Source organism: Manis pentadactyla, chromosome 8 (assembly GCF_030020395.1).
Source record: "Manis pentadactyla isolate mManPen7 chromosome 8, mManPen7.hap1, whole genome shotgun sequence".
In the NCBI taxonomy this organism is placed as follows: Eukaryota; Metazoa; Chordata; class Mammalia; order Pholidota; family Manidae; genus Manis; species Manis pentadactyla.
In genome coordinates, this window is record NC_080026.1 from 108,671,895 (window position 1) to 108,696,040 (window position 24,146).

At 48.7% G+C, this 24,146-nt stretch overlaps 3 protein-coding genes across 10 annotated transcripts in view; 2 read left to right on the forward strand and 1 right to left on the reverse strand.

Annotated features, from left to right (window-relative positions):
• Positions 1–7,490, forward strand: part of ZFYVE27 (zinc finger FYVE-type containing 27) — a 107,834-nt gene extending 100,344 nt beyond the window's left edge. For all 5 annotated transcript variants that reach the window (XM_057506193.1, XM_057506192.1, XM_057506191.1 and 2 more), the window contains one exon: positions 7,353–7,490. In XM_057506193.1, the coding sequence (XP_057362176.1) occupies positions 7,353–7,486 (134 nt within the window). In that variant the 3' untranslated portion in view covers positions 7,487–7,490. The remainder of the gene's footprint in view (positions 1–7,352) is intronic.
• Positions 7,491–7,526: 36 nt separating this feature from the next.
• On the forward strand, positions 7,527–19,239 carry GOLGA7B (golgin A7 family member B). The gene is made up of 5 exons (XM_036886497.2): positions 7,527–7,656; positions 14,657–14,782; positions 17,245–17,397; positions 17,484–17,643; positions 19,115–19,239. Exons 1-5 carry the CDS (start codon positions 7,645–7,647, stop codon positions 19,132–19,134), a joined length of 471 nt encoding a protein of 156 aa, XP_036742392.1. The 5' UTR covers positions 7,527–7,644; the 3' UTR covers positions 19,135–19,239.
• A 145-nt stretch (positions 19,240–19,384) lies between these two features.
• The window catches only part of CRTAC1 (cartilage acidic protein 1), a 155,885-nt gene continuing 151,123 nt past the window's right edge, over positions 19,385–24,146 (reverse strand). For 3 of the 4 annotated variants that reach the window (XM_036886496.2, XM_036886494.2, XM_036886491.2), the window contains one exon: positions 19,385–19,863. In XM_036886496.2, the coding sequence (XP_036742391.2) occupies positions 19,403–19,863 (461 nt within the window). In that variant the 3' untranslated portion in view covers positions 19,385–19,402. The remainder of the gene's footprint in view (positions 19,864–24,146) is intronic. The other variant, XM_036886492.2, reaches the window with a different exon arrangement.

Consider the following 24,146-nt stretch of genomic DNA (forward strand, 5'->3'; position numbering starts at 1 on the left):
CTCAGTATTTGCAGTTTCTCCTGTGGTAGCTGTGCATTCTTACAGAAACTTGCCTCCCACTCTACTTCCTCTAGGGGAGAGAGATGGAGAGAGTAGGACAGGGAGAGGGAGATGGAGAGACTATGAATGAAGTTAAGAAAGGGAGGCAACCCCCCATTAGCTTAGTCACCTCCTAGTGACTCCACTTCCAGACATGTGTCACGGTCTTCCTGCTCTGGTACTATTTTTAGGGCAGGTCCCCTCCATTCATGTTTCTGGGGGCTTTTGCAGTCATTCCTGTTGCTGCCTGGCAGCTGCTTTCCTGAGTTTGAAGTCCCAGAGGTTCTGTGTTTCCAGGCACCTTTCATGACTTCTTGTCTTTGCACACCATGTTCCTTCATGTGCTGTCTGGGACTGACACTAATCCTTGAAGTCCAAGTTCAAATCTCATGTAGTTTGTAAAACCTTTTCTGTACCCCAACTCTGAGGGGACTGTCTCCACCTCAGCACTTATCACAGGGCCTAGTTTCACTTGATTATATTTTGGTGTCCTTGGCGAGTTGAGATCTCCAGCAAGGCATCTCCATAAATCTTTTTCTGTTTTCTTCTTGAAACAGGAAAGAGTTAGGTAACATCTAGAGAAAGGCTCCTATACTTGGAGGGATCCTCTCAGGGGAGGGGGGATTATTACCACCATTTTACATATCAGAGAACTGAGGCTCACAAAAATTGAGACTTGATGATCACATAGTAAATAGCAGAGCCAGAGGTTGAAACCCGTGTCATCTGACTCCAGGGATACTGTTTCCTACCACATGCTTCCTTGTAGTCCCCTCAGTGTGCTCTGAGATGATACCATTTAAGACCTTCGGACCACAGTTGCCCCTCAAACATTCATGCAGTTATTTTCTAGACCCAAATGCTGAGAATCTCCCTCTCTCCCCTGCTTTTTCTTCCTGAAATGTGCTAGCTCTTTCCCTGTCTCCTCCGCAGTCTGCAGGAGCTCCTTTCACTCTCATCTCTTTCCAGATACCATGATTTCCAAATCTTTCACTGGGCTTCTTTCTCTGGCTGTGGTCCTTTTTGGGAGACTTTCCAAGGCAGCTGCAGATTGGAGGGTAATAACAATGAATTAGTTAGTGGATCTTCTCTGATGTTATTTTGTGGGCACACTCATTAATTTATGACAAAAACATCAAAGAGGTAGGCTTGTGCATAGGACTGGTCTGTCCTAAGGCAGCTGGGTAATAATGATTAGTCCGATGAAATCCCGACATCTTCTCCTGCCTCATGAGTTAAAGTCCAAGTGTTTGGAGTGTGGGAACATCCCATCCTGTAGCATCCCATTACACCCCGAGTCAGCACAGGATGAAACTCTCCCCACTCCAAATGTGGACCTCTTTCCATGGCCTTCACGTTGATGCCTCTGAGCCTTTAGGTCTGTCAACATTGTTGTAACAACTTGGAGGCAATGTAGTGATAAAAGGCTGAGGCTTTTAAAGTCTCTTTGCAGTCAGAGGAGCAGGATATTAAAAAGGGACCATTCATACTTGTGGATGCACTAAAGAGTCCTAGTCCTGTAATTTCAGTGGGAAGAACTCTCTTTGGGCTACCCAGGAAGAGTGCCTGCACCATGCTAGGCACACAGCAAGCTTTTTATACATAGTGGTTGACTATAGTTGTTGAAGAAGGGCATGATGCCTGAAGGCTCCAACTAGTTAAATAGGAGTAAGGAGGAGAGCTCAGGTCTTTGCTTATGCTACAACCTCCTCACATCGGTGGCCATTTACTCTGCTTCTTCCACTGTAACCATGGTGGAAAATTGTCCTTCTCTACAAAGCCATCCCCTCCATGTTTGCCCCGGATTCCATCCTTTGCTGACTTCAAGGGGCTTGATTCTGCAATTAACCCTCTCTTTTCTGAGCCATCGATGTTTCCCTCTTTCCAGATTATTCCTATTAGCAAACAAACAAGCTCTAAGGTCTCCCATCTTAGAAGAGCCTCCTCTGCTCCAACTTCTCCCTTAAGCCACCATGCTACTCTTTGCTTCCTTTTATAGCAAAATGCCTCTGAAGAGATGTCTATGCGCTCAGTATCTCTACTTCTATTCCACCATTCTAACTCTCATACTCTCTTTAATCAGGATCTCATCCTTATGCTCCACTAAAATAGCTCTTATCAAGGTCATCAGTGACCTTCTTGCTGCCAAGCCCAGTGGTCACCTCTCAGTTCTCATCTTATTCTACATGTGGGCCATGCACTCTGCTGGCTGGTAAGGCTGTTACCAGGCTTTTTGCTTGGCTCCAGGACTTCTCTCTCTTGGCTTCTCTCTCTTGGGTCTCCTCCTACTTCACTGGGCACTCTTCTCAGTCTTCTTTTGTCTTCCTGTAAGTAATGAAGTGCCCAGGATCAGTCCCTGGACAATTTTTCTGGCTATATCCACTCCCTAGCTGGACTCATCTAGTCCTGTGATTTTAAATACCATTCACATACTGATGACTCTTGATGTTATATCTCTAATCCTTTACCTCTTCCTTGAACCCCAAATGCCTACTCTTCTTAGTTATATAATATGCACATCAAACCTCAAACCTACATCAACTAAACACAACCAAAACTGTATTCCCTGTCCCTTCGGGCTTGCTCAGCCCTTAATCTCTACCCCCTCAGTAAATGGAAACTCCTTTCTTCCAGTGACTCAGACTTCAAAACGTGCATCATCTTTGACTCTCTTTCATACCACACACACCTGTCTATCAACAGATTGTGCCAGTATTACCTTTAAATTATATCTAGAGTCTGACCACTTTTCACCACCTCCATTGTTTCTGCCCTAGATTAAGCTACCATATCTCACCCAGACTACTCTAAGAGCCTCTAATTGGTCTTCCCACTTCTATCCTTGCCTCTCACCCCTTTCTTCCCTAACCCGAACATCCAGAGTACTCTTTAAAACACTGTAATTAGATAGTGCTACACCTCTACTTTAACCTTCTAAGGCATGCCATCCCACTTTCTGAATAGAATCCAAAGTCTTTATCAGGGCCTACAAGCCCTGTAAGGCCTGGCTCCTGTTACCCCTCTATCTCAGTGACCATCTCTCCCCCACTTGTCCACTCCAGTCTAGCTTCACTGGTTTCCCTGCTATTCTTTAAACATTCCAGGACCACTCCTGCCTCAGGGCCCTTGTTCTCTGTCCTCTAAGTCTTGTTATTCTTCTCTCAGAGACCTGCTTGCTAAGTTTTTTTACTTCATTCAGGCCTCTGCCCAAATTTCACATCGTCAAAAAGGTTTTCCTGGCTATTCTTTCTAAAATAACCCTCTTCTGTCACTCTCTTCTTCCTTACCATGCTTTACTTTTCTTCCTAGCAATGATTGCAACTCAACATTTTTAACACTTATTTGCTTATCTGCTATTGATTGTTACCTCCATTAATATATAAGTTCAGTAAGAACAGTCTTTGTACATTTAGTTATCACTGTATTCCAAGCTCCTAGAATAATGCCTATTATAATAATAGACCCATCTAGGTCTCTTGGCATCAGGTGAGAAGAGTGGTTTCCAGGTAGTTTTCTAATTAATATGATCAAAATCAAGTCTGAGGAACTGGGAGAGATGTACATGGAGATCATTAGGTATTTACTTATTACCAGTGACCACCGTGGGATTCACAGATATTTTGTTTGTTCCTTGGTGCCAAATCATTTGCTGAACTCTGAGGTGGGATGAAACATCTGCCTTTAACTTCTTTGGCATGTCACTTCTCCTCTGGTACTCAGTGTGTTCATCTGTGAAATAAGCAGTTGGAGATGTGGTTTCTGTTCTGCTAGTTTATGGTCTGCAAGGTGCCAGAGGGAGGTGGTACAGTTAGCTCTGGAGTATGGCTCTTGTATTTGAATTCTGCTTCCATTCCTCACACCTTGGACAACTTACTCAGTTTTCTCATTTGTAAAGTGGGAATAATAAAAGGATAACAATAGTATATTTAATTCAAAGAGTGTGAGACTTATATAAGACAATACATGTGCAGTATATAGCATATAGTCTGGCACATAGTAAATGCTCAATAAATATTACCTATTAAAAATGAAAAGTTCTAATGGAAACTCATCCCATGCTCTTGGCTAGGAAGAATTAATATTGTCAAAATTGCCATCCTGCCTAAAGAAATCTACAGATTCAGTGCAATCCCTATCAAAATATCAACAGCATTCTTCAACGAACTGGAACAAATAGTTCTAAAATTCATATGGAAACACCAAAGACCCCAAATAGCCAAAGCAATCCTGAGAAGGAAGAATAAAGTGGGGGGGATCTCACTCCCCAACTTCAAGCTCTACTACAAAGCCACAGTAATCAAGACAATTTGGTACTGGCACAAGAACAGAGCCACAGACCAGTGGAACAGGATAGAGACTCCAGATATTAACCCAAATGTATATGGTCAATTAATATACTATAAAGGAGCCATGCACATACAATGGGGAAATGTCAGCCTCTTCAACAGCTGGTGTTGGCAAAACTGGACAGCTACATGTAAGAGAATGAAACTGGATCACTGTCTAACCCCATACACAAAAGTAAATTCAAAATGGATCAAAGACCTGAATGGAAGTCATGAAACCATAAAACTCTTAGAAATAAACATAGGCAAAAATCTCTTGGACATAAACATGAGTGACTTCTTCATGAACATATCTCCCCAGGCAAGGGAAACAAAAGCAAAAATGAACAAGTGGGACTATATCAAGCTGAAAAGCTTCTGTACAGCAAAGGACAACCAATAGAACAAAAAGGCATCCTACAGTATGGGAGAATATATTCATAAATAACAGATCTGGTAAAGGGTTGACATCCAAAATATATAAGGAGCTCATGCTCCTCAACAAACAAAAAGCAAACAATCCAATTAAAAAATGGGCAGAGGAGCTGAACAGACAGTTCTCTAAATAAGAAATTCAGATGGCCAACGGACACATGAAAAGATGCTCCACATCACTAATCATCAGAGAAATGCAAATTAAAACCACAATGAGATATCACCTCACACCAGTAAGGATCACCACCATCCAAAAGACAAACAACAACAAATATTGGTGAGGTTGTGGAGAAAGGGGAGCCCTCCTACACTGCTGGTGGGAATGTAAATTAGTTCAACCATTGTGGAAAGCAGTATGGAGGTTCCTCAAAAAACTCAAAATAGAAATACCATTTGACCCAGGAATTCCACCCCTAGGAATTTACCCTAAGAATATAGCAGCCCAGTTTGAAAAAGACATAAGCACCCCTGTTTATCGCAGCACTATTTACAATAGCCAAGAAATGGAAGCAACCTAAGTGTCCATCAGTAGATGAATGGATAAAGAAGATGTGGTACATATACACAATGCAATATTATTCAGCCATAAGAAGAAAACAAATCCTACCATTTGCAACAACATAGATGGAGCTAGAGGGTATTATGCTCAGTGAAACTTTATAAGCCAGGTAGAGAAAGACAAGTACCAAATGATTTTGCTCATATGGGGAATATAAGAACAAAGCAAAAACGGAAGGAACAAAACAGCAGCAGAAACACAGAACCCCAAAATGGACTAACAGTTACCAAAGGGAAAGGAACTGGGGAGGATGGGTGGGAAGGGAGGATAAGTGGGGGGGAGAGAACGGGGGGCATTACGATTAACATGTATAATGTGTGTGGGGGCACAGGGAGGGCTGTACAACACAGAGAAGACTAGTAGTGACTCTATAGCATCTTACTACGCTGATGGACAGTGACTGTAATGGAGTTTGTGGGGGGGACTTGGTGATGGGGGGAGTCTAGTAAACATAATGTTCCTCATGTAATTTTAGATTAATGATGCCAAAACAAACAAACAAACAAACAACAAAAGAAAAGTTCTGGGGAAAAGTTCTGGGTCATTGCTATTAATGTGTTTTAAGGGCAACAAACTATCCTAGAATATTAGATAATATGGAATCTTTAAAGGTGTGATAATATTGTGGTCAGGTAGGAGAATGTATTGTTAGGAGATGCATGGTGAAGTACCTAAGAATAAAGCTTCAATTGTTGCTTACTTCCTAATAATCAAGCCAAATATATCTCTATGTTTCCATATCAATCTATCGAGCAAGTGTGGTAAAGTGGTAATAAATGTTGAAACTAGGTGAATAGTATAGGTTATTGTAGTACTCTTTCAACTTTTCTGTATGCTTGAAAATTTCAAAATAAAAGGTTGAAGGGAAAAAAATCCCCTAGAAATTGTCTGATGAAGTCCAACACTCATTTTATAGAAAGAAGCTTGGGTGTGAAACTTATGACCAAGGTCATACAGCTGGAGAAGCCCAAGCCAGAAGAACCCAGGTCTCCTGGCTGCCCATCTCTTCCTTTGTGTGGGTGGCTGCTGTTGACCCTCAGGCAGCAGTGAGCTGCAGAGAAAGGAACACACTCAGCTTCCCCAAGAGACAGAGGAGTATTAAGGGTGTGTAGAAAGGCACTTGTGTTGGTGCTTCCTTTCTGTTTGTTAAGCGAAGAGGTAGGTCATCTGGTTAGAAGGTGTGATGTACAAAATGTGAAGGCGGTGCCAGGGCCAGGCCTGCCATCCTGGGCAGACCAGTTTGGTACCATGTACTTGTGGTTTTTGAGTAGTGGTAGTGGTGGTGTGTGTAAACTCTGGGATTTCAGAGCAGAGAAGAAAGAGTAAGGGGTGGGGCCAGGGCAAAGAGGAGCAGCACGGAAAGACTGGCTTCAATTCTGATGCTGCCTGAAAGAAGGGACCCCAGGGTTTTGCTCAGGATGAGAAGTGGGCACATTCGTAAAGAAAGGAAATAATTCCCTGCAGTCTTCAGCATCTGCCGCCAGCTAATACGGTTCAAGGCAGTGAAAAGGAGAGATGGGGGAGAGGAGGGAACGTTGATGTACGCCTGAGGAGAGGGCCACAGAGACAAATAGGGAGAGAAGAGAGAAAAGAGGAAACCGGGGCCACGGAGGGGGAGGCGTTGGGGGAGGAGTGCTGGAAAGGTAAAGAGGCCACACCCGGGGGCACCAGAACTAGGCGAGGGCTGTCTGCCTCCGCAGGCTGGAGCGTCTCGCCCCAGAACAGTCCCGCCTCTCTCCGCTCCGGCTCTGGGAGTCCCTGGAGGCCGCGGTAGAAAGCGCCGAGCTCCTGGCGCTCTTACTAGGGGGAAGGGCGGGCAGGAGAGGCGGGGCCACCGGGCCAGGCGGGAGCGAAGCCTCTGGCCGCGGGCGGGCGCCGGAGTCTGGGGGCCGCTGCTTCCCCTTCCCGGTCCGCGGAGGTTCCTGGCCCCTCCTCCGCCCCGAGTCCCCACCCTCGCCGCCGCTGTCAAAGATAAACCGGGCTGTTGCCTGCAGGAGCGGCGGCAGCCGGCGACCCGGCGGTGAAGAGCCTCGGTCGCGGCCTCGCCTCCCCGGCCCGGCGCTCGCATCAGCACCGCGGACAGCACAGCTCGTCGTTGCCAGTCCCTAGGCGCCCGCCGACCCACTAGCCCACCGGCGGCCGGGCCCGCGGCGTCCGCATCAGCACCGCGGACAGCGCCCGGGGCCCCTCGCCGCTGCCAGCCCACCGGCTCCCCGAGTCAGCACCGCGGACAGTCCCCCTCCACCGGCCCCGAGGCAGGCTTGGAGCGGTCAGCGCTCCCGGAACATGGCCACTGAGGTAGGCGGTGAGCACCGGCCGGTAGGCAATGCCCCATTGCTGCGGGATCAGAATCCCGCTAGGGGCGGGCGGGAGGGGGGAAAGGGAGACGAGGGGTGGGGTGGGGTGAGGGGGTGGGGTAGCGTGGGATGGGGTGGTTTCCCCAGTCGGGTTCGGGGGGTTGTCAAGTGGCAGGCTGGAGGAGGAGAGCTCGTTGTGAGGGCTCTTATCACCCCTGACCTGTCAATCTTCCCCATCTGAGTCCTGAAGCTGCCTGTGCCACTTGTTGGCACTAGCGCCAGGGTGGCTCCAGGGCCCCAGCTGGGGTTTCCCCTTTCCCTGGACTGCAAGTCTGAAATTGCTTCTCCACAGCCTGTGCCTGTTTTAGGGGAGGAGGGTGACTGGCTGCTGTTGCTATGCAATGCAGCCATCCAGCTTCTGAACCCAAAAGTCTGGCTGAGAGATGACAGACCTACTACCTCCACATCCGCATTTCCCTCATGGGGGAGGGAGAGGACAAAGGATTCCCAGGCCCAAACCCAGACGGCTGGTTGTAATGATCTGCCCGCACCAATCCCCACCTTTGCATATCACCCCTTCTTGCCTTTTCACCCTGTTCGAGTCTCTTGTACAGACTGTCCCCCTTTATCCCTGTGTCTGATGGGAGGAGCCTATTCTACAGGGTGTGCCTGGAGGTGTGTCACCCTCAAGGGACTTGAAAGCTGATCTGAGGGACCTGTCTGCTGAGGGCAGAAGCTTGGTGCAGTGCTTAAGAGATCAGGAATTACCTCCTCTGCCCCCTCATTTCATGAGGGAAATGGAGCTCTTTATGTTTCCGCTTTATAAGTGGTAAAGCCAACGCATGGAGAAGGGGGGGACCTGTTTGATACACAGCATTTTAGCAGCAGAGCTAAAAGTTACTTCCTTTGAATTTTTGGAGTGGAACCCAGGACACCACAGTCTTCCCAGTTCTGATCTTGACTTCTTTTGTGGTGTTTCCTCATTTCCACCTCAGCTGAAACACAGAGGGGGACTGCAAAGGTCTTTGAATGATTCTGTGCAGTGTCTCCGGGCATCCTGGTAAGTAGAGTTACATCAATACCAAGTGTTAGTGTTGTTACTCTGCTGTTGTCACCACCACAGAACAAGCCTCAGTTGCATGGCCTCACCCAGTTTTCTAACAGGGCACAGAATTACTCAGATAGGAGAGTTTGCCCCAGGACCTTGTAAAGAGGCAAGCCCTGAGAAGACCCCTGGAGCTTGGTTTCTAGGGTGGAAGAATGCAGAGGCTCCAAAAGCACCAGAGATACTGAGAAAAGCAGGAAGAACAAAGGGAGAAATGGCTGAGGATCTGGCCACCTTCCAGTTAGGGCTGCCAGGCTGCAGCAAAGGCTGCCGGTGTTGGGCAGGAAGGGAAGACTTAACCACATGGGCATGGCTGGGCAGCAGTGTGAGCAGAGAAGGCAGTCACATCTGAGATGTGGTCTGACAGGTCCCAGGAGGCCCATCTGTCCTATCTCAGGTTTGCTGTGGTTCGCAGATTCCAACCACAGGCTTACTTCTCTAGGTTGAGGTGGTGCCAGGAGGCTGACTCTCCCTTGGGAGAGGCTCTGCTCATAATGCCTCTCTGAATACAGCGCTGTCCTGTGTACAAAGCATTATCACATGTGTGATCTCCTTTGAGCTTTACAGCAACCCTGTGAAGTGGGCAAGGGTGGTGTTATTATCTCCAATTAACAGATGAAACAACTGAGGCTTACAAGCCCGCCTCATCCCTGTGAAGGAGCCAAGGAAGGTGTCATTACCCCATTTCATAGATGATGCAGCTGGAGTACTGAAACTTATTCAAGAAAATATGTCTAAAAAGTGTCTAGGCAAGGACTAGAATTCATATTCTGCCTCCCTGGCCAGCGCTTTTCCTGCTGGATCCAAGTGTACCAGTTAGTCAAACTGTGTTGCCCAACAGAGAGGAGAGCACTAGGGTTGCTGACATGAGGTTATGATGGGGAGAGGGATGCAAAGTTCAGGAAGGGCTAGAGTGTGGGGACTCAGGCCCCCTGGCTGGCCTGGCTGGGTCAGCTTGAGGGCAGAAGGACAGAGGAATGCCCAGAAGGGATGGAGAACTGAGGACACACACTCACTATTCCCCAGTTTGGCCTTGGGTGGACCTCGATGGCCATACCGAGGGAGGAAGCCTCAGCTCTGCCAAGACACAGGACGCGCACATTATCTGGGCTGTGGAGTGAGTCATTCTCCCCAGGCTGCTTTTACTGTCAGGACTGAGTTAAGATTACCAGGAAAAGTCTGTTGGGAGAAGGAAAACCTCAAGCCAAGCTTCTGTGGCCAAATCCCTAGGATTCTGAATGGGAAGTCCTCAGCTCCAGCAGAAGGTGTTTTGAAGGGAAGAGAGGGAATAGGAAGAGGGAGGAATAGAGGGAGGGAGGGCAAGATATATTGAGAAAGGTTGGCTATCCCTGGATCTCTGGATGGAAGGCATGGAAACTGGATCTTTTCTACTCCCTAAGTTCTGTTTAGGAGTTAGCACTGAGGGAGGGATGTGTGGAGGGACTCAGAGGAGGGATGAAGCCTCCTGAGCGACACACTGACCTCACTTGGGAAACTGTAATGAACCCATTTCCTAAGTGACAAACCTCTGCGTATGTGTGTCGCTGGGAGTAGGGTCTGCCCTGGGAAGTAGTCCAGGTGGCCAAGGAAAGCTGGGAGGTGCCTGTTTGGGAGGGGCTTCTCCAAGTGGTGGAGTGTGGCCCCTAAGAGATTTTTAAATGCACCCAAGTAGCATTATCCATGCTTTTGGAGATTTCATCTCTGAGGCATGAAATTAACAACCAGCAGACAATAGGCTGGGCTTGCTTGGGCCCTGGTGTAGGCCAAGAAGTAGCGAGGCCCCGGGCGGGGTTTCCATCCGGGAGTTGGCTGCATGTGTGACTCATGATCCTCACTCCTCCTCCACACCAGACAGGGCGCATGGTGTTGGCTCATCAGCTGAATCTCCTGATTCTTGAGTTGAGCCTCAGATGAATCCTCTGGAAATAGCTGGTTTTTAATGAAGATGGAGATGTGGGCCAGACGGAGTCTCTTCTTTGCCTCGGGGTGTCATCTGCACTCCAGTGCTTTCTCCTCACCACCTTTGCCAGATTGGCTTTGTCAGGTGTACAGGCCCTGAATATGTGACCTGCCATACCCAATCTCCAGGCAGCCTCTCCATCCCTGTTGCACTGCAGTTCGAAAATTGGTGCCAGCAGGTTCACCACTGATACTCTCTTTGTTCCTCATGAAATGCCTCTTGGTCCTGTCCTTACTTAGCTACCATAAGACTAGGGGATGGTGATGGGAGAGAGGGCACAGTGAGGAAGGTAAGAAGTATATGAGAAGGCCAAGTGTCTGAGTCAGGCCTTAAGGCAAGGAAGCACCTCTTGGCTCTCTCCATCCACCCACAGCAAGAGCTGTTGTCTCACAGAGAGGGTTGTGCATGTTCTGGGATTCTCTTATGAGATGTCAAGCAATCTCTCCTGAAAAACCCCCACCAGCTTCCTGAAATCTAAGTATCTGGCAAGTGGCGTGGAGCCTGGCTCTAGCTCTGGTCCAAGGGCCTCTGCCATAGGAATCCATAGGTTCAAAACTGGCAGCTCTAGGAATGAATCTGGTTCAGAAATGTGTCTTATTTGGTCTGCTCAGTGTTTATAAATTTAAAACTTTATTGGAGACATTTAAACATCAGGATATTTGATGTTAAGGAAATCTGGTTTTATGACTTCTCTTAAAATGTCAGAAGTGTGGCAATCTGGGCACACATTTTCATGTGGCAATGATCAACTGCTTTCTTGAGACAGGACAGAAATTCTCTAATTAGTCACAGTCCCCACCTGGTCCATTTACATACTTAGCCACTATAAACATTTGAGTTCATAATCTCTGATAAGACCTCTAGAATGTCAAAGCTGGGAGGAGGTTTAAGTGATTATGCAGTTCTGATTTCTCAGTTTCTGGTTGAAGAAATGGAGGCCAGAGGAGGGAAGACTCTCCCAGGGTCATGTGGCCAGGACTAGCACCCAAGTCTGCTCCCAGGTCAGTGGGCCATCTTTCTACCAGGGCTTTTTGGTATTTCACAGCTGAGCTGCATGGATGGAGAGAGCCAAGAGGTGCTTCCTTGCCTTAAGTCCTACTTTTCACCAACTATAGATGAGTCTGTGATGTGTGTGCTCTATATAGATCTGGGAGATTAAGGCTTTGGAAATGTGTTTGATATCATCTTCCACCAAATCCTCAAGATCCTACAAATACTTTACAAGGAGGGAAGCAAATTCATAGTCACCCAGAGTCAGGACAGTATTGTAAGGCTCAGGATGTTTGGGGGTTGGAAAGGGTGTTGATCCTTCCCACTCTGGCTACTTGGGAACCCATGGATCAAAGGCAAGAGGAAATAGGACTGTATTATATAAAGTAGCACCCTAAAATCTTAAAATTTTAATACACTAGAAGTATATTTCCTGCTTAGTAAAGTCCCAGACAAGCATTTCTGATCAGCAGGTGGATCTCCTTCAGGCAGTAGTAATTCAGGGACCCTGCCTCTTTCCAACTTGTAGTTCTATCATCTTCAACACATGGTTCCCTTGGTTTGTGGGAGGGCAAAGATCATAGAGGAGGGGCTGGTCTTTATGAGTCAAGCCTATGTATGACATTCATCTCTTCCACTCATATTCCTCTCAGTCATATTCAGCCACACCTAACTGCAGGGAAGGCTAAGGAGTAATCTGTGTGCCTAGGAGTACGTGGCTGTGGTCAACAGCTAGCCAGTCACTACAGGCACATGTCTTTACGGGAGCACACAGTGTATATGTGCGTTCAGGCACAGAGAGAAAGGATGTTGTCACAATGACTGAAGCACTGGTATTTCCTTGTCTTTCCGTTCTCACCTCCACTTCTCTTGGTTTAGACCCACTTTAGTGTTCCCGTGGACTATTATGAAACATAGTCATCCCTCCAACTGCCCCAGTCATGCCCACTTCCCGTGCAGCCCTCACAGAGTTGCCAGAATGATCCTCCTGGGACCCAGGGGATTCCATCCTCAAGACTGACTGGGCTCATGTCAGTTGGTTTGGAAGGATGGAGGAAGGCCACAGCCCCTTCCTTTTCTTTGGAAAATCCAACAGTATGAAACCTTAACCAGACAGAGCAGACACATTAATGAATAACATATTACCGAAGTATTCTTTATTTGTTAAAGTTATCATAGAGTCCTAGCAGATATCAAGGGGACTTCCTTGATTCAAACCTTGATTAGAGGAATCAGAAACTTTTTAGAGGTGAGGAGCACTTATGTATCACTTAATCCAGTCATAATACTTGGGATCACATCTGTTACATAGGGCAAGGTTCACCTGGAATTCATCTAGTATTCTCTGATTTCCACCTTTTCAGGACCTTGATCTACCAATTATTTGCTCCTACTACCATACTGACAACCTTTCTCTTATTACTTATTCTTTCCCCCAGCTTTTTCAGCAAGATAAGTACTTCCATCTTAAATCCTCCCTTCTAGTAGAACCTCCCCCCAACTCATTGTGATCTAGCTCACCTCTGTACTCATCCTCACTGCTCTGATCTAATCCACTCCACGAACCAACTCCAGTCTTGCTGAAATCTGTCTGCCATCGTGGAGTTGACTGTGTTCTCTGCTGTCTTTGTTGCTCTGCACCAGCTTCTCCCTCTGCCTGGGTTGCCTTTTCCTCCCTCTCCCCACCCACTGCCTGCCCCTGCCGCTGGAAACTCCTGGCCGTCCTTGATGACTAAACACAGACCGCAGGAAGCCTTTTCTGAGTAAGAGTTTCTGCATAAGATATTACTTCTTTGTGGCATTTATCTCAGTCTAATTCATTATATATTTACTTGTCTTCCACCCTGGAGCTCACAGACTGTCTTTTACTCAACATCCCTAGAGCCTGGCAATAGTAGGGACTTAATAAATGAAGGCTGAGTGACTGAATGGATTCACCTTAATTACACAGGATGAACTGGCTGTGTGTTCACTCTGCCTTTGGGGCTTGGTCTCCACGTGGTTCCAGTGTTCGGCATATTTCACCCAGTGGGAAGCTTGTCTTGAATGTGGGCGACTGAGGCTGGAAGTGAAGAAAGAGGCCCTGTCCTTCTATGGCACTGAGCCCACTCCCCTCAAACACTATAGTCTGTGCCAATGTCAAGTCCCAGGTGTGGACAGGGACAGAAGTCACGCAACTCCTTCCTACCAGGGCATGGTATTTCTTTAATTTCTGGCCTCAGCCCACTTTATCTAGTTTTCTCTGGGGGAGTCTGGATGTCTTGTCCCCTTCATTCCTGGGGGGAGAAATGCTGGATATGAAAGCCATTTGTGGTGCTCCCTGACCCATAACTTGGCCTGCACCTGAATCCCCCCTCTGAGTTCATGGGCATATCACGTACTGCTCTGTCCCACCTGCTCCCCTCCTCCATCCCTGCTGTAAGCTCCACCCAGCAAGGTCTGATTCAGTCCTGCTCAGGGCACAAGGCCCGACATGTGAACATTTGATACTTGTTGAATGAATGAAAATGTAAAAGGCCCCACTGTATGTGTGTGTGAGAGAGAGAAAGAATCAGAGAGAGGGAGAGAGAGAGAACGAGAGAGTGAGTAAGTACAAGCTGGTGGGAGCAGGAGAGGGAGAAGGCTCTGGACCAGCAACCAGGAAATCTTTTTCTCATAAAGTTTGTTTCTGGCTCTGTTGATGGTTCCAGAACCTCTCGTTTTGGCTCAGCTTTGGCCCTGCTTCAGGCTTTTTCTAGATCTTTTTGGGATAGCTTGAGGCATCTTCTTGGGTAAACTTCACAGTCCTGCCTCCCCCTGGCCTTCCTAGAGCACTTACAGGGTGGCTAACTTGTCCTGATTTGCCTGGTTTTAGTGCCGAAAGAACCACATCCTGAGAAACCCCACAGTCTCAGACAAACCTAGACGGATACTCACCCTGGGTGTGTCTCCTGTGCACCTCTTCAGGTCCACAACCTGCAGGAGCTCCGGCGAAGTGCCTCACTGGCCACCAAGGTCTTCATCCAGAGAGACTATAGTGATGGAACCATCTGTCAGTTCCAGACCAAATTCCCGCCAGAGCTGGACAGCCGGGTAAGGACGTCTTTTTCTAAAGTTGGAACTTTTTTTTCTTGGATGTCTTTTTTTAAAACAGGCCATGGTGGAACTGAAGGGCTTATTCAAGTATATATATATATTTTTTGCAGGATAAAAGTAATATATGACACATGACTTGTTCAACCACTTCAAATGGTAGAATTAAAAAATGCCCTTAACATTGTCTTGCTGTTGCCCCATTAAAAGTTAGAGTTGAAAAAACCTTAGAGGTTTTCCCAGCCCAGCAGCCCTCAAAGTTCATTAGCATGAGGATCACCGGGAGAGCCTGTTAAACACCATTTCCCCGGTCCTGTTGGATGATATTAGGTATCATTAGAGATGCTGACTCAACTGTTGGACTGGGTTCAGGAATCTCCATTTTTGCAGCAGTTCTCAATCCCAGCTGCACATTAGAATTCCCTGGGGAGCTTTAAAAAAACCTGATGCCCAGGCTGACAACCAAGGTTCCTGCCCACAGCCTCTCTCTGCAGACTGGGTGTTTCATGCACCACCAGCCCCTTGTAAGGCATCAGCTCCTGCTGATGAGTTTTGCTCCTGGTTCTGGGGGAGTATGTAACCCTCATCCCGGGCTGCCCATTGGGGGAGGGCAGAGGGCAGGCACTGATCCTTTCATTCAGCAGCCCAGGCAGATCTGAATGGGTTTGGGAAGGTGAGGCAGGACTGCCTGTTTTTGATCTGACCCCTAACCAGCTTTCAGGGAGCCACATGGGTCTCCTCATCTTAGCATGCCTACCCTCTGGGGTGGGGTGACCCTGGGTAGAGCAGCACGGCTTGGATTCATAGAGTAGATGGGCAGAACTTTCTCTGTGTGTTCATTCCAGAACTGTTTAGGGACAGTGGCTGGGAACCTCAAAGCTTCTATTTTTGGGGAGACTTTTGTCCTAATAGGTATGAGAAGTCCCTAACCTGTGTGTGGACAGTTCTGGTGCTGTGGGGGTGAGTGGGGGAGGGGGTGCTCTGAGGAATGTAAAAGGTGGGTCTACAGACACTGACGCTTGCTGAGTTTGCAGCATGACTTCCATTCTGGTGCAGGGTTACATGGTGAAGAGCACAGACTTAAGAAAGAGCCATGTAACCTGGGACACATTCACTCAGAATTCGGCAAGTATGTACTGAGCAAAACTATGTTTTAGGCACTGGGGATATAGGAGCAAACTCATGGAGGTCATTTTTCTCTAAGAGGCTATGAAAAGTAAAACAGCAAGCAAGTGAGTATGTAGGAGCCCAGGTGGTGACAAATACTAGGAAAATAAGGGGGGAGGTCAAGGGGATGAGAGCTGGGGACGATGAGCCGTGACTGGAGGGGATCTGCTGGTTAAGGCCACATCTGAAAGAAGCAGGGATGAGCCTGGGGAGGGGTGCATCTTGGGAGGGAACTGCAGCTGAGGGCACTGGCATAAAGGCCCTTTGGCAGTTTTGGGGAGCAGCAGGGTGGTCAGTGTGCCTGGAGTGGGAACTCAATAAGAGAGTAGGAGACAGGCTCTGAGGGGGTGCAGGGCCAGGCCTTTGGAGGGTCTTGTAAGGCCTTGTAAGGACTTAGGGGATTTTACTTGGAGAGAGGAGAAAAGCCTTTGAGAGCTCTTGGTCAGAGCTGCGACATCATCTGACTTTAATGGGCTTGCTTGGCAGGGATGTGGGCGGGAAGACCAGCAGAGAGGCCAGAGATGATGGTGGGCTGGGCCATGGAGCAGAACTTTGATCAGGCCTCACTTGTGATACAGCAATGATGGTGGTACTTTTCCTGATAGAATTGTTCTAAGGGGTTTAATGAAATAATACATTACAAAAAATGCATGAAGTGCTTAAAAATAGAAAGCGTAGAAAGTGCCTAATAAATATCAGCTATTATGATTATGGGTGCAGGCAGGACAGCCTCCCAGTAGTCCACAGCCCAAGGCTGTTGTGTCCTGCGTGACCCTAGCAAGGAGGAAGGGCTCCCTCCTGGAGGGACACTCCTGAGCTCTGGCCCAGGCAGTCTCATGCAGTGGTAGTACCACCCACACATGGAGAGCCCCTACCAGTTTGGTTCCGAACTCTCTAGCCCATCAAAATGGGGGAGTCGCCAAGTCACTAGAACTCTTGCCTGACCTTTTGCAGAAATATTCACATCTGGGATATCATAGGAGTTCTCCGTTTTCAAGGGAAGCCAAGTAGCTATTCTATTTCCATATTATAGATGTGGAAAGTGAAGCTAGAGTAGTTAAGTCGCTAGTCCAAGGCCGCACAGCTAACAGTCAAGTCCGCACTGGGTCCCAGGTTCCCTGGCCCTGAGTTGAGTGCTTCACAGGCAGCTGGAGTCTCTCTGGTCTGGTCTGTGTGCCCCACTCCCCCTTTCCCAGCTGGCATGGCCCCTCTAATGCCACTCTCCCTCCCATCTGGGACCGTCCACGCTCCAGGGAGGCTGACTAAGCCTGCTTTCCGTCCTTTTCTCCCTGCAGATTGAGAGGCAGCTCTTTGAGGAGACTGTGAAGACACTCAACAGCTTCTACTCAGAGGCTGAGAAGATCGGGGGTGGCTCCTACCTGGAGGGCTGCCTGGCCTGTGCCACGGCCTACTTCATCTTCCTCTGCATGGAGACCCATTACGAGAAGGTGGCTTCCTCCCTGGCTGCCCCACGGCCCCTCCTGCAGGGCTCGCCTGGTGAGCTCTCACCCTCAACCGGCCTCTCTCCTTGCAGGTTCTCAAGAAGATTTCCCGCTACATCCAGGAGCAGAATGAGAAGATCTTTGCCCCTCGAGGCCTCCTGCTCACGGACCCCGTGGAGCGTGGGATGAGGGTTGTATCCTTTCTGGCTGTTCTTTGTGAGGGCCCAGAGCTGCCAACTCATGGGCTCTCTGGTAAGGCTACCAAAAATGGGGGCCACCCTAGGGGCCTCTTCTCAGGGATTTCCTAGGATTTCCCACATTACTGGTCATTGGTCTCCTTCCCCCATGTACGTGATTGGCGCTGTTTGTGAATCTCAGGGTTTCCTTTCATTGAGCTGCATTTAATCAGTGCTTAATACATGCCAGATATCACATTAAATGCTTTGAAACTATGACGTAACTATCATGTAATTCTCATAACACCCCTATAAGGTGGGTAACTCTCCTTATTCTCTACATGGATGAACACACTGGCTCAGGGTCACCCAGCTGGTGGATGTCAGAGCCAGGGTTTCAGCCCTTAACTATCAGGCTCATTCCTCAGGGAATATGCAAACCTCCACATATGTTTACATGTCCAAAACCTCATGTAATCTCATTTAATCTTGTGTGTGTGGGTCCCACTGTCCACTTTTCACAGAGCAGAAAAATGAAGTCTTGGTGGGAGGCTGCTCCATGGGTGGGTTTTGTGTCTGCTTACCCCACCTAGAAAAGTGTGGTCAAGGCAAGCATGTGTCCCACCCGCAGTCAGCAGCAAGAGAGTAGAACTGTTAAAAAATAAATTCTACTGGAAAATTGAGAGGGAAAAGTGAAAAAAACACACATACCAGAATCATATGTTTACAAAGTCCAGTGAGAGGTGCCTCTTTTTTTTTTTTTTTTGTAGATAATTATTTTTTATTGAAGGGTAGTTGACACACAGTATTACATTACATTAGTTTCAGGTGTACAACACAGTGATTCAACATTTATATACATGATAATTCTAGGTACCAGCTATCACCATACCAAGTTGTTACCATATTTTGACTATATTCCTTATGCTATACATTACATCCTGGTTACTTATTTATTTTACAATTGGAAGTGTGTACTTTTTTTTTTTTTTTTTGTGAGGGCATCTCTCATATTTATTGATCAAATGGTTGTTAACAATAATAAAATTCTGTATAGGGGAGTCAATGCTCAATGCACAATCATTAATCCACCCCAAGCCTAATTTTCGTCAGTCTCCAATCTTCTGAAGCATAATGAACAAGTTCTTACATGGAGAACAAATTCTTACATAGTGAATAAGTTACATGGTGAGCTGTACAAGGGCAGTCATCACAGAAACTTTTGGTTTTGCTAATGCATTATGAACTATAAACAGTCAGTTCAAATATGAATACTCATTTGATTTTTATACTTGATTTATATGTGGATACCACATTTCTCTCTTTATTATTATTATTTTTAATAAAATGCTGAAGTGGTAGGTAGATACAAGATAAAGGTAGAAAACATAGTTTAGTGTTGTAAGAGAGCAAATGTAGATGATCAGGTGTGTGCGAGGTGCCTCTTTTTTATTGAGCTTTTAGAAGGTGCTGGGTATTATTACATATGTTATTTCATTTAATCCCCACAAGAACCCCCAAATTCTATTATTATCACGGTTTTACAGATGTGATGATTGATGGGTAACAAGTTAAGTGACTGGTCTATGGTCGTCGCTGGAGAGTGGGCGAGCTGGGAGTCGACCTCAGGACACCGGAGTCCTCACACTTCCTGCTCAGTAGCACCACCTGCCTGGGCACACTGGCCTGGCATTTGGTAATTAGACCCGCGGGAAGGGAAGCCCAGGATGACTGCCGTGCGCCCAGCCCTGCCAGTCTCCCACCTGCGGGCGGAGTGAGCGCAGGCGCCCGGGGCTTTGGGCGGGGCCGCCCCCTAGCTTGGGCGGGGTTAGAGTCTAGCAGGCGGCCCGGCTGTGCGTCCCGCTCCCCAGCTGGCCTCTGTCCCCCAGGTCTGTGGCCCCTGCTATGCAGCTCGCAGCGCTCCTTAACGCGGCCGCAGATCGAGATTTCCATCTACGAGGACCGGTGCAGCAGCGGCAGCTCCAGCAGCGGCAGCGGCAGCTCCAGCGGCAGCAGCGGCGGGGGCGGCGGCGGGGCCCGGTGACTGGCCGGGAGTCCCTGCAGGGAGGTGTACGGCCGGACTGAGGGCCTCGCAGACCTGCGGCGGCTGCGCTACCAAAGCACCCGCTTCTGAGCCATTCTCTGGGCCCAGCTTGGCGGGAGGGGGGTGACTGGCCCCGCGAGTCCGCAGCCGCGCCCCCCCCCCTCTGGCAGGAAGATCCACGTCCTGACCTGATCTGGCTGTTTCCTGATGGGGCTGGTCCGGGCCACGCGGATCCAGATGCTCCGAGGAAGGCTGTGGGTGGGGACAACACAACACAATTTGGACGGCCCTTTTCTTCTGCAGCGCCTCTCCCAGCACCCCTGGTCTGTCACACAGAATTCCATCCTGCACGATTCCTCACCCCAAATCCCATGTCCGCCAGGACCGTCTTCCCTCGGGGCCTGCTCTTATGGCTATCTCCCAGTGCTCGCTCTCTCTGACGCCGCCACAGGGCCTCTGCCTGCCTGTGATCCTGCCTCCATGGAATCTGAGGTCTGGGAGATGGGAGGGGTCAGTCTCTGGGCGCTGCGGTGGGAGATGTTTGCCCCTCTCCTGACCTCTTCTAGACGTGTAGCTTCTTGTTCTTCACTCAAAGCCTGGAGGCCATCTTGGCTGTGCGGAGAAGCATACAGCTTCTGAGATTTTGTGGGACATTGGGTGCTGGTTGCGGGCACACAGCTAGGGCTGAGAGGTACATGGAGGTCTGGAGAAATGCTTCATGGAGAGATGTAGTCTCAGGGCGTTTGACCCCCAGAATCAGAGCCAACTTCCTGAGATTAGAAGCTGCATGTATGTGAGTGAATGTGTGCACGGGCAGGCACATGTGTGTGAGAGACTCCACATGCGCATGTGGGTGTGCACAAGTGTGTTCCCCTTGGTTGCCTGGCCAGTGTTCCTCTCTGTATCCTGTCTTATCTTCACAGGTGATGGTCTGAGCTGCTTCCCTGTGTGGGTTCAGCCTGTCTCCCTATAAATAATTGTCCTAAAGCCCCTTGACCCTTGCCTCGGGCTGCCAGCTTGGCTTTTCCACGTGGCCTGTTCCCACCTGCAAGGTTCTCCCCACCGTGTGACTCTACTGTGTACGTTCTAGCAGTGGAGGAGTTCGGGTTCTAGGAGAGCAGAGCCAACTTTCTGGAGCCTTCTGTGCCCCTCTCCTAGCACCCATAACAAGATAGCAGGGCCACACACACTGCATATTCAGCCTGCCCAGTCTCCGGGGCTCTCTAAAGCTGTGTACTCCAGGCTTGCTTGGATGACCAAAGGAGCCAGCCACCTGCAGGCGAAAGGCAGGCTCATTTCTTGAAAGGAAAGAGGGGTATCCAGCCAATGAGGCCCTGGCTGCCAAGGCCCAGGGGGCCGCTGGGAAGGAAGCAGTCCTGACCTGGTGCCCTGAAGATGGACAGAGGCTGCCTGCCTCAGCTGGCAGGAGGTGCTAGGAGCAGATAGGAAAGACCTGCCGCTGCAGATAGCTTTCTGGAACCAAAGAGGGGTCTGATTTTCTTTTGGATACATGCGCAGTGTGTGGAAAGGAGGTGTCTACCCAGAGGACTGGGGGGTGGCCCAGCCCTTGAGCCTAAGTAGGTCCTGGTCCAAGGATCCCCTTGGAGCACAGCAGCCCAGTGGGCTCCACAGCGGCCCTCTGACCCGTGGACAGGTCTGTGTCCTCCCTGGCCCACTGCGTGGTTCGGCCTTGTGTCCAACCTGTGCGTGTTTCATGGGATGGCTGGGCACAGGTGATGTGGTGACCTTTTATTTTATTTCTTTTTCCAATAAAAGGACTTCTCCAGTTTGAGGCTCTGGTGCTCCTCTCTCATGGTGATGGGGGGCCAGTTCTATGGCCCAGGACACAGTGAGAGGATGCTCTGTTGCCCACCCATTTTATGCCAAGGAGGCAAGGCTGAGTGTGTTCCTGAGGAGGCAGCACACCGACGTGGGCAGCACACACCCTGCTACTTGGGCTGGTAGTCTAGTGGGGAGGCAGGCACTCTGGATCCTCTAATCTGGGCCTTAATGGGGGCACTTGCAGCTTTGTGTGGGGAGAACAGCTTGGGCTGAAACCAGGTCAAAAGTAAATAATGAATTGATCAGAGAAGTAGCCATTTCTTGAGCTCTTGCCCTGCGTTGGGCCCTGTTAGGGGTTGGATCACACTGGTCACTCAGTTTTAAAGACTAGGAAAGTATATGGGTGTTGAAACCTGACAGGGTTGTGTCTGGGGTCATTTAAATGAGGCAGAATGGCGGTCCAGAGAGGGTGAGTGATTTGCCCCAGGTCACACAGCTGGTTGATGACAGTGCTAAGTTTAGAACCAAGTTCTTCTGACCCAGTGCTCACTCTGACATGGGGATAGCACCCAGATGGAAGTTGTCTGAGGCTGCAGGGCAGCCAGAGTCACATGCTCAGGTTTGAGGGCCAAGGGAGGATCTTACCAGACTGTGGGGACAATGGCTCATGCCTCTGGGTGGGGGTTTGGGGGATTCCTTCTGTGTGGTGTTGAATGGAACTCTGGGTGGCTTTCATGCTTGAACTTACTGCTCTTAAGGGGCAGCTGGGCCTTTGCCTGAGCCATGGGATGGGTGGGGCTTGTTGCCTCTGTTCAAAGCTGGGATGTGTGTAGGTTGGCATAATGGAGACTGTTTTTAATATGTGGGTAGGTTCATGCTGTCTGTCCTGTTTGCAGTGTTGTTAATAAATAAACAGTAGTAGCTAACATTTATTTAGCACTTACTGTATGCCAGACACTAGGCTAAGACTACAGAATTCATCATTCAATCCTCACAACACTCTGTGGTGTTGACTGTTATTCCCATTTTACAGATAAGGAGACTGAGGTTCAAGGAAGTTAAGTGACTTGTCCAAAGTTATACAACTAGGAGGTGGTAGAGCTTGGCTGTGAATCTAGGCAGCCTGACTTCAAACTGTGGGGAAGATGATAGATTCAGACCCTTCAGCAACTTGAGGTCCTCTGCCATCCTAGGGTTAGGATTTGGCAGATTCCCAGGGAAGGGCTTGGAGCTGTGACTGGGCTCCCAGGGAGGGCTGGTACCTCCAAGCCCAGGGCATCATGGGAGTGTGGGTGGGCTGTACTCCTTATGGATGGGTGGGGCCCAAGAGGCAGCTTGGTGAAGGGCTGGGGCTGGGGAGAAGCCAAGTGAGGGGTGGCTCTCTTGGCCTGGCTTTGCTCTGCTGGTTATGGCCTCTTTCCTGGGTCTGGTCACAGCCATGTCCCCGAATCCCCTTTGCCAGCTGGGGACAGGCCCCGGGGAGCTCTGGGCTGTGGTTCCTGCATCAATTCCCCAGTTCTCTGTTTTCTGGCTTTCTTTGGCCAAAGGTAGGGCTGTGTGTGAAAACCACAGGGTTTACATAAGATCGTGGTGCCACTGAGCGGCAGAATTGTGCACTGCACCCCAGAATCAAAGTGCTCCCAGCCAGAGCAACTCAGCTGCTGGGAGCCTCCCCACGATCCTCCAAGCCAGCTGCTCCCACCTGCAGGAACGTTTCCTGTGGCTTCCAGAGGTGCAGGGCAAAGGAGTCCAGTCGGTAGTGATTTTAGGTCCTTACGGCCAGACCCTGGGGTCCTACCTTTCTCCTGGGGGTCTTGGCAGCCTGGGAAACCCCACCTCCTTTTTCCACAACTCTGGCAGGGAGGAGTGTTCCCGGCACCTACACCTGGTTTGGGCTTTACTATCACCAAGGATGAGGTTGATGCAAATACCACTCCAATTCAGACCTGAACTGTTGTTCAGGCTTCATGACAGTAATAGCCTATGGTGGAGACTCCAGGAGCCTCAATTTGCCCAGTCATTAAAATGGGGATCCTGATACATTACAGAATTGCTTAGACCGGTGCTCTCATCCTTGGCTGTGAGTGAAGTCACGTGGGGTGCAAGAAAAACCACAGATGTCTGGTCCTGTTCCCAGAGATTCTGATTGCATGGTTCTGGGGTACAACCCGGCATCAGGATTTTTTAAGTTCCCCTGGAGATTCTAGTGTGAAGGGAAGTTTGAGAACCCCCTGGTTTTGACAGTACCTAGAGCCTATGAGCTTTTCACAGGCTTCTGAAAATGTCTAAGACCTGAATAAAGAAGTTTATTGGTTTGTGAAAGCAGCTGCCCTGGGGTGGGAGCAGTGAATGGAAGAGGACCCGTGGGAGCTTCTGGGTGCTCACGATGTTGTGTTTCTTGTGCAGAGCTCCAGTTGCACAGGTGTGCTCACTCTGTGAGAATCCATTGAGCTACAAATACTTCATATTTGTGTGCTTTTCTGAATGTCTGATACATTTCAATAAAATTTACCCAAAAGTTCATTGGCTCCAAAATAGGAAAAGAAAGCTCAAAATTGAAATTAATGTTTTATTACATATCTACATATAACAATGTCAGTCTACTGCAATTCAACTCAACTCACGTGTGTGTGTGTGTGTGAATTTAGTGTGGGTTGTTGATGTATATGAAAATGTTGATATGACGAGGGGTTGGGTCTCCAAAAGAGAAGGTCCTTGGTGCCTAAGAAAATCTCAAAACAACTCACGTTTTG

Excerpts from the sequence above, each read along its gene's own strand:
- GOLGA7B (XM_036886497.2), top strand. Across the intron at positions 14,783-17,244 it reads CGCCAGAGCTGGACAGCCGG|ATTGAGAGGCAGCTCTTTGA; the intron begins GTAAGGACGTCT and ends TTCTCCCTGCAG. Across the intron at positions 17,644-19,114 it reads GCCAACTCATGGGCTCTCTG|ATGTGATGATTGATGGGTAA; the intron begins GTAAGGCTACCA and ends ACGGTTTTACAG.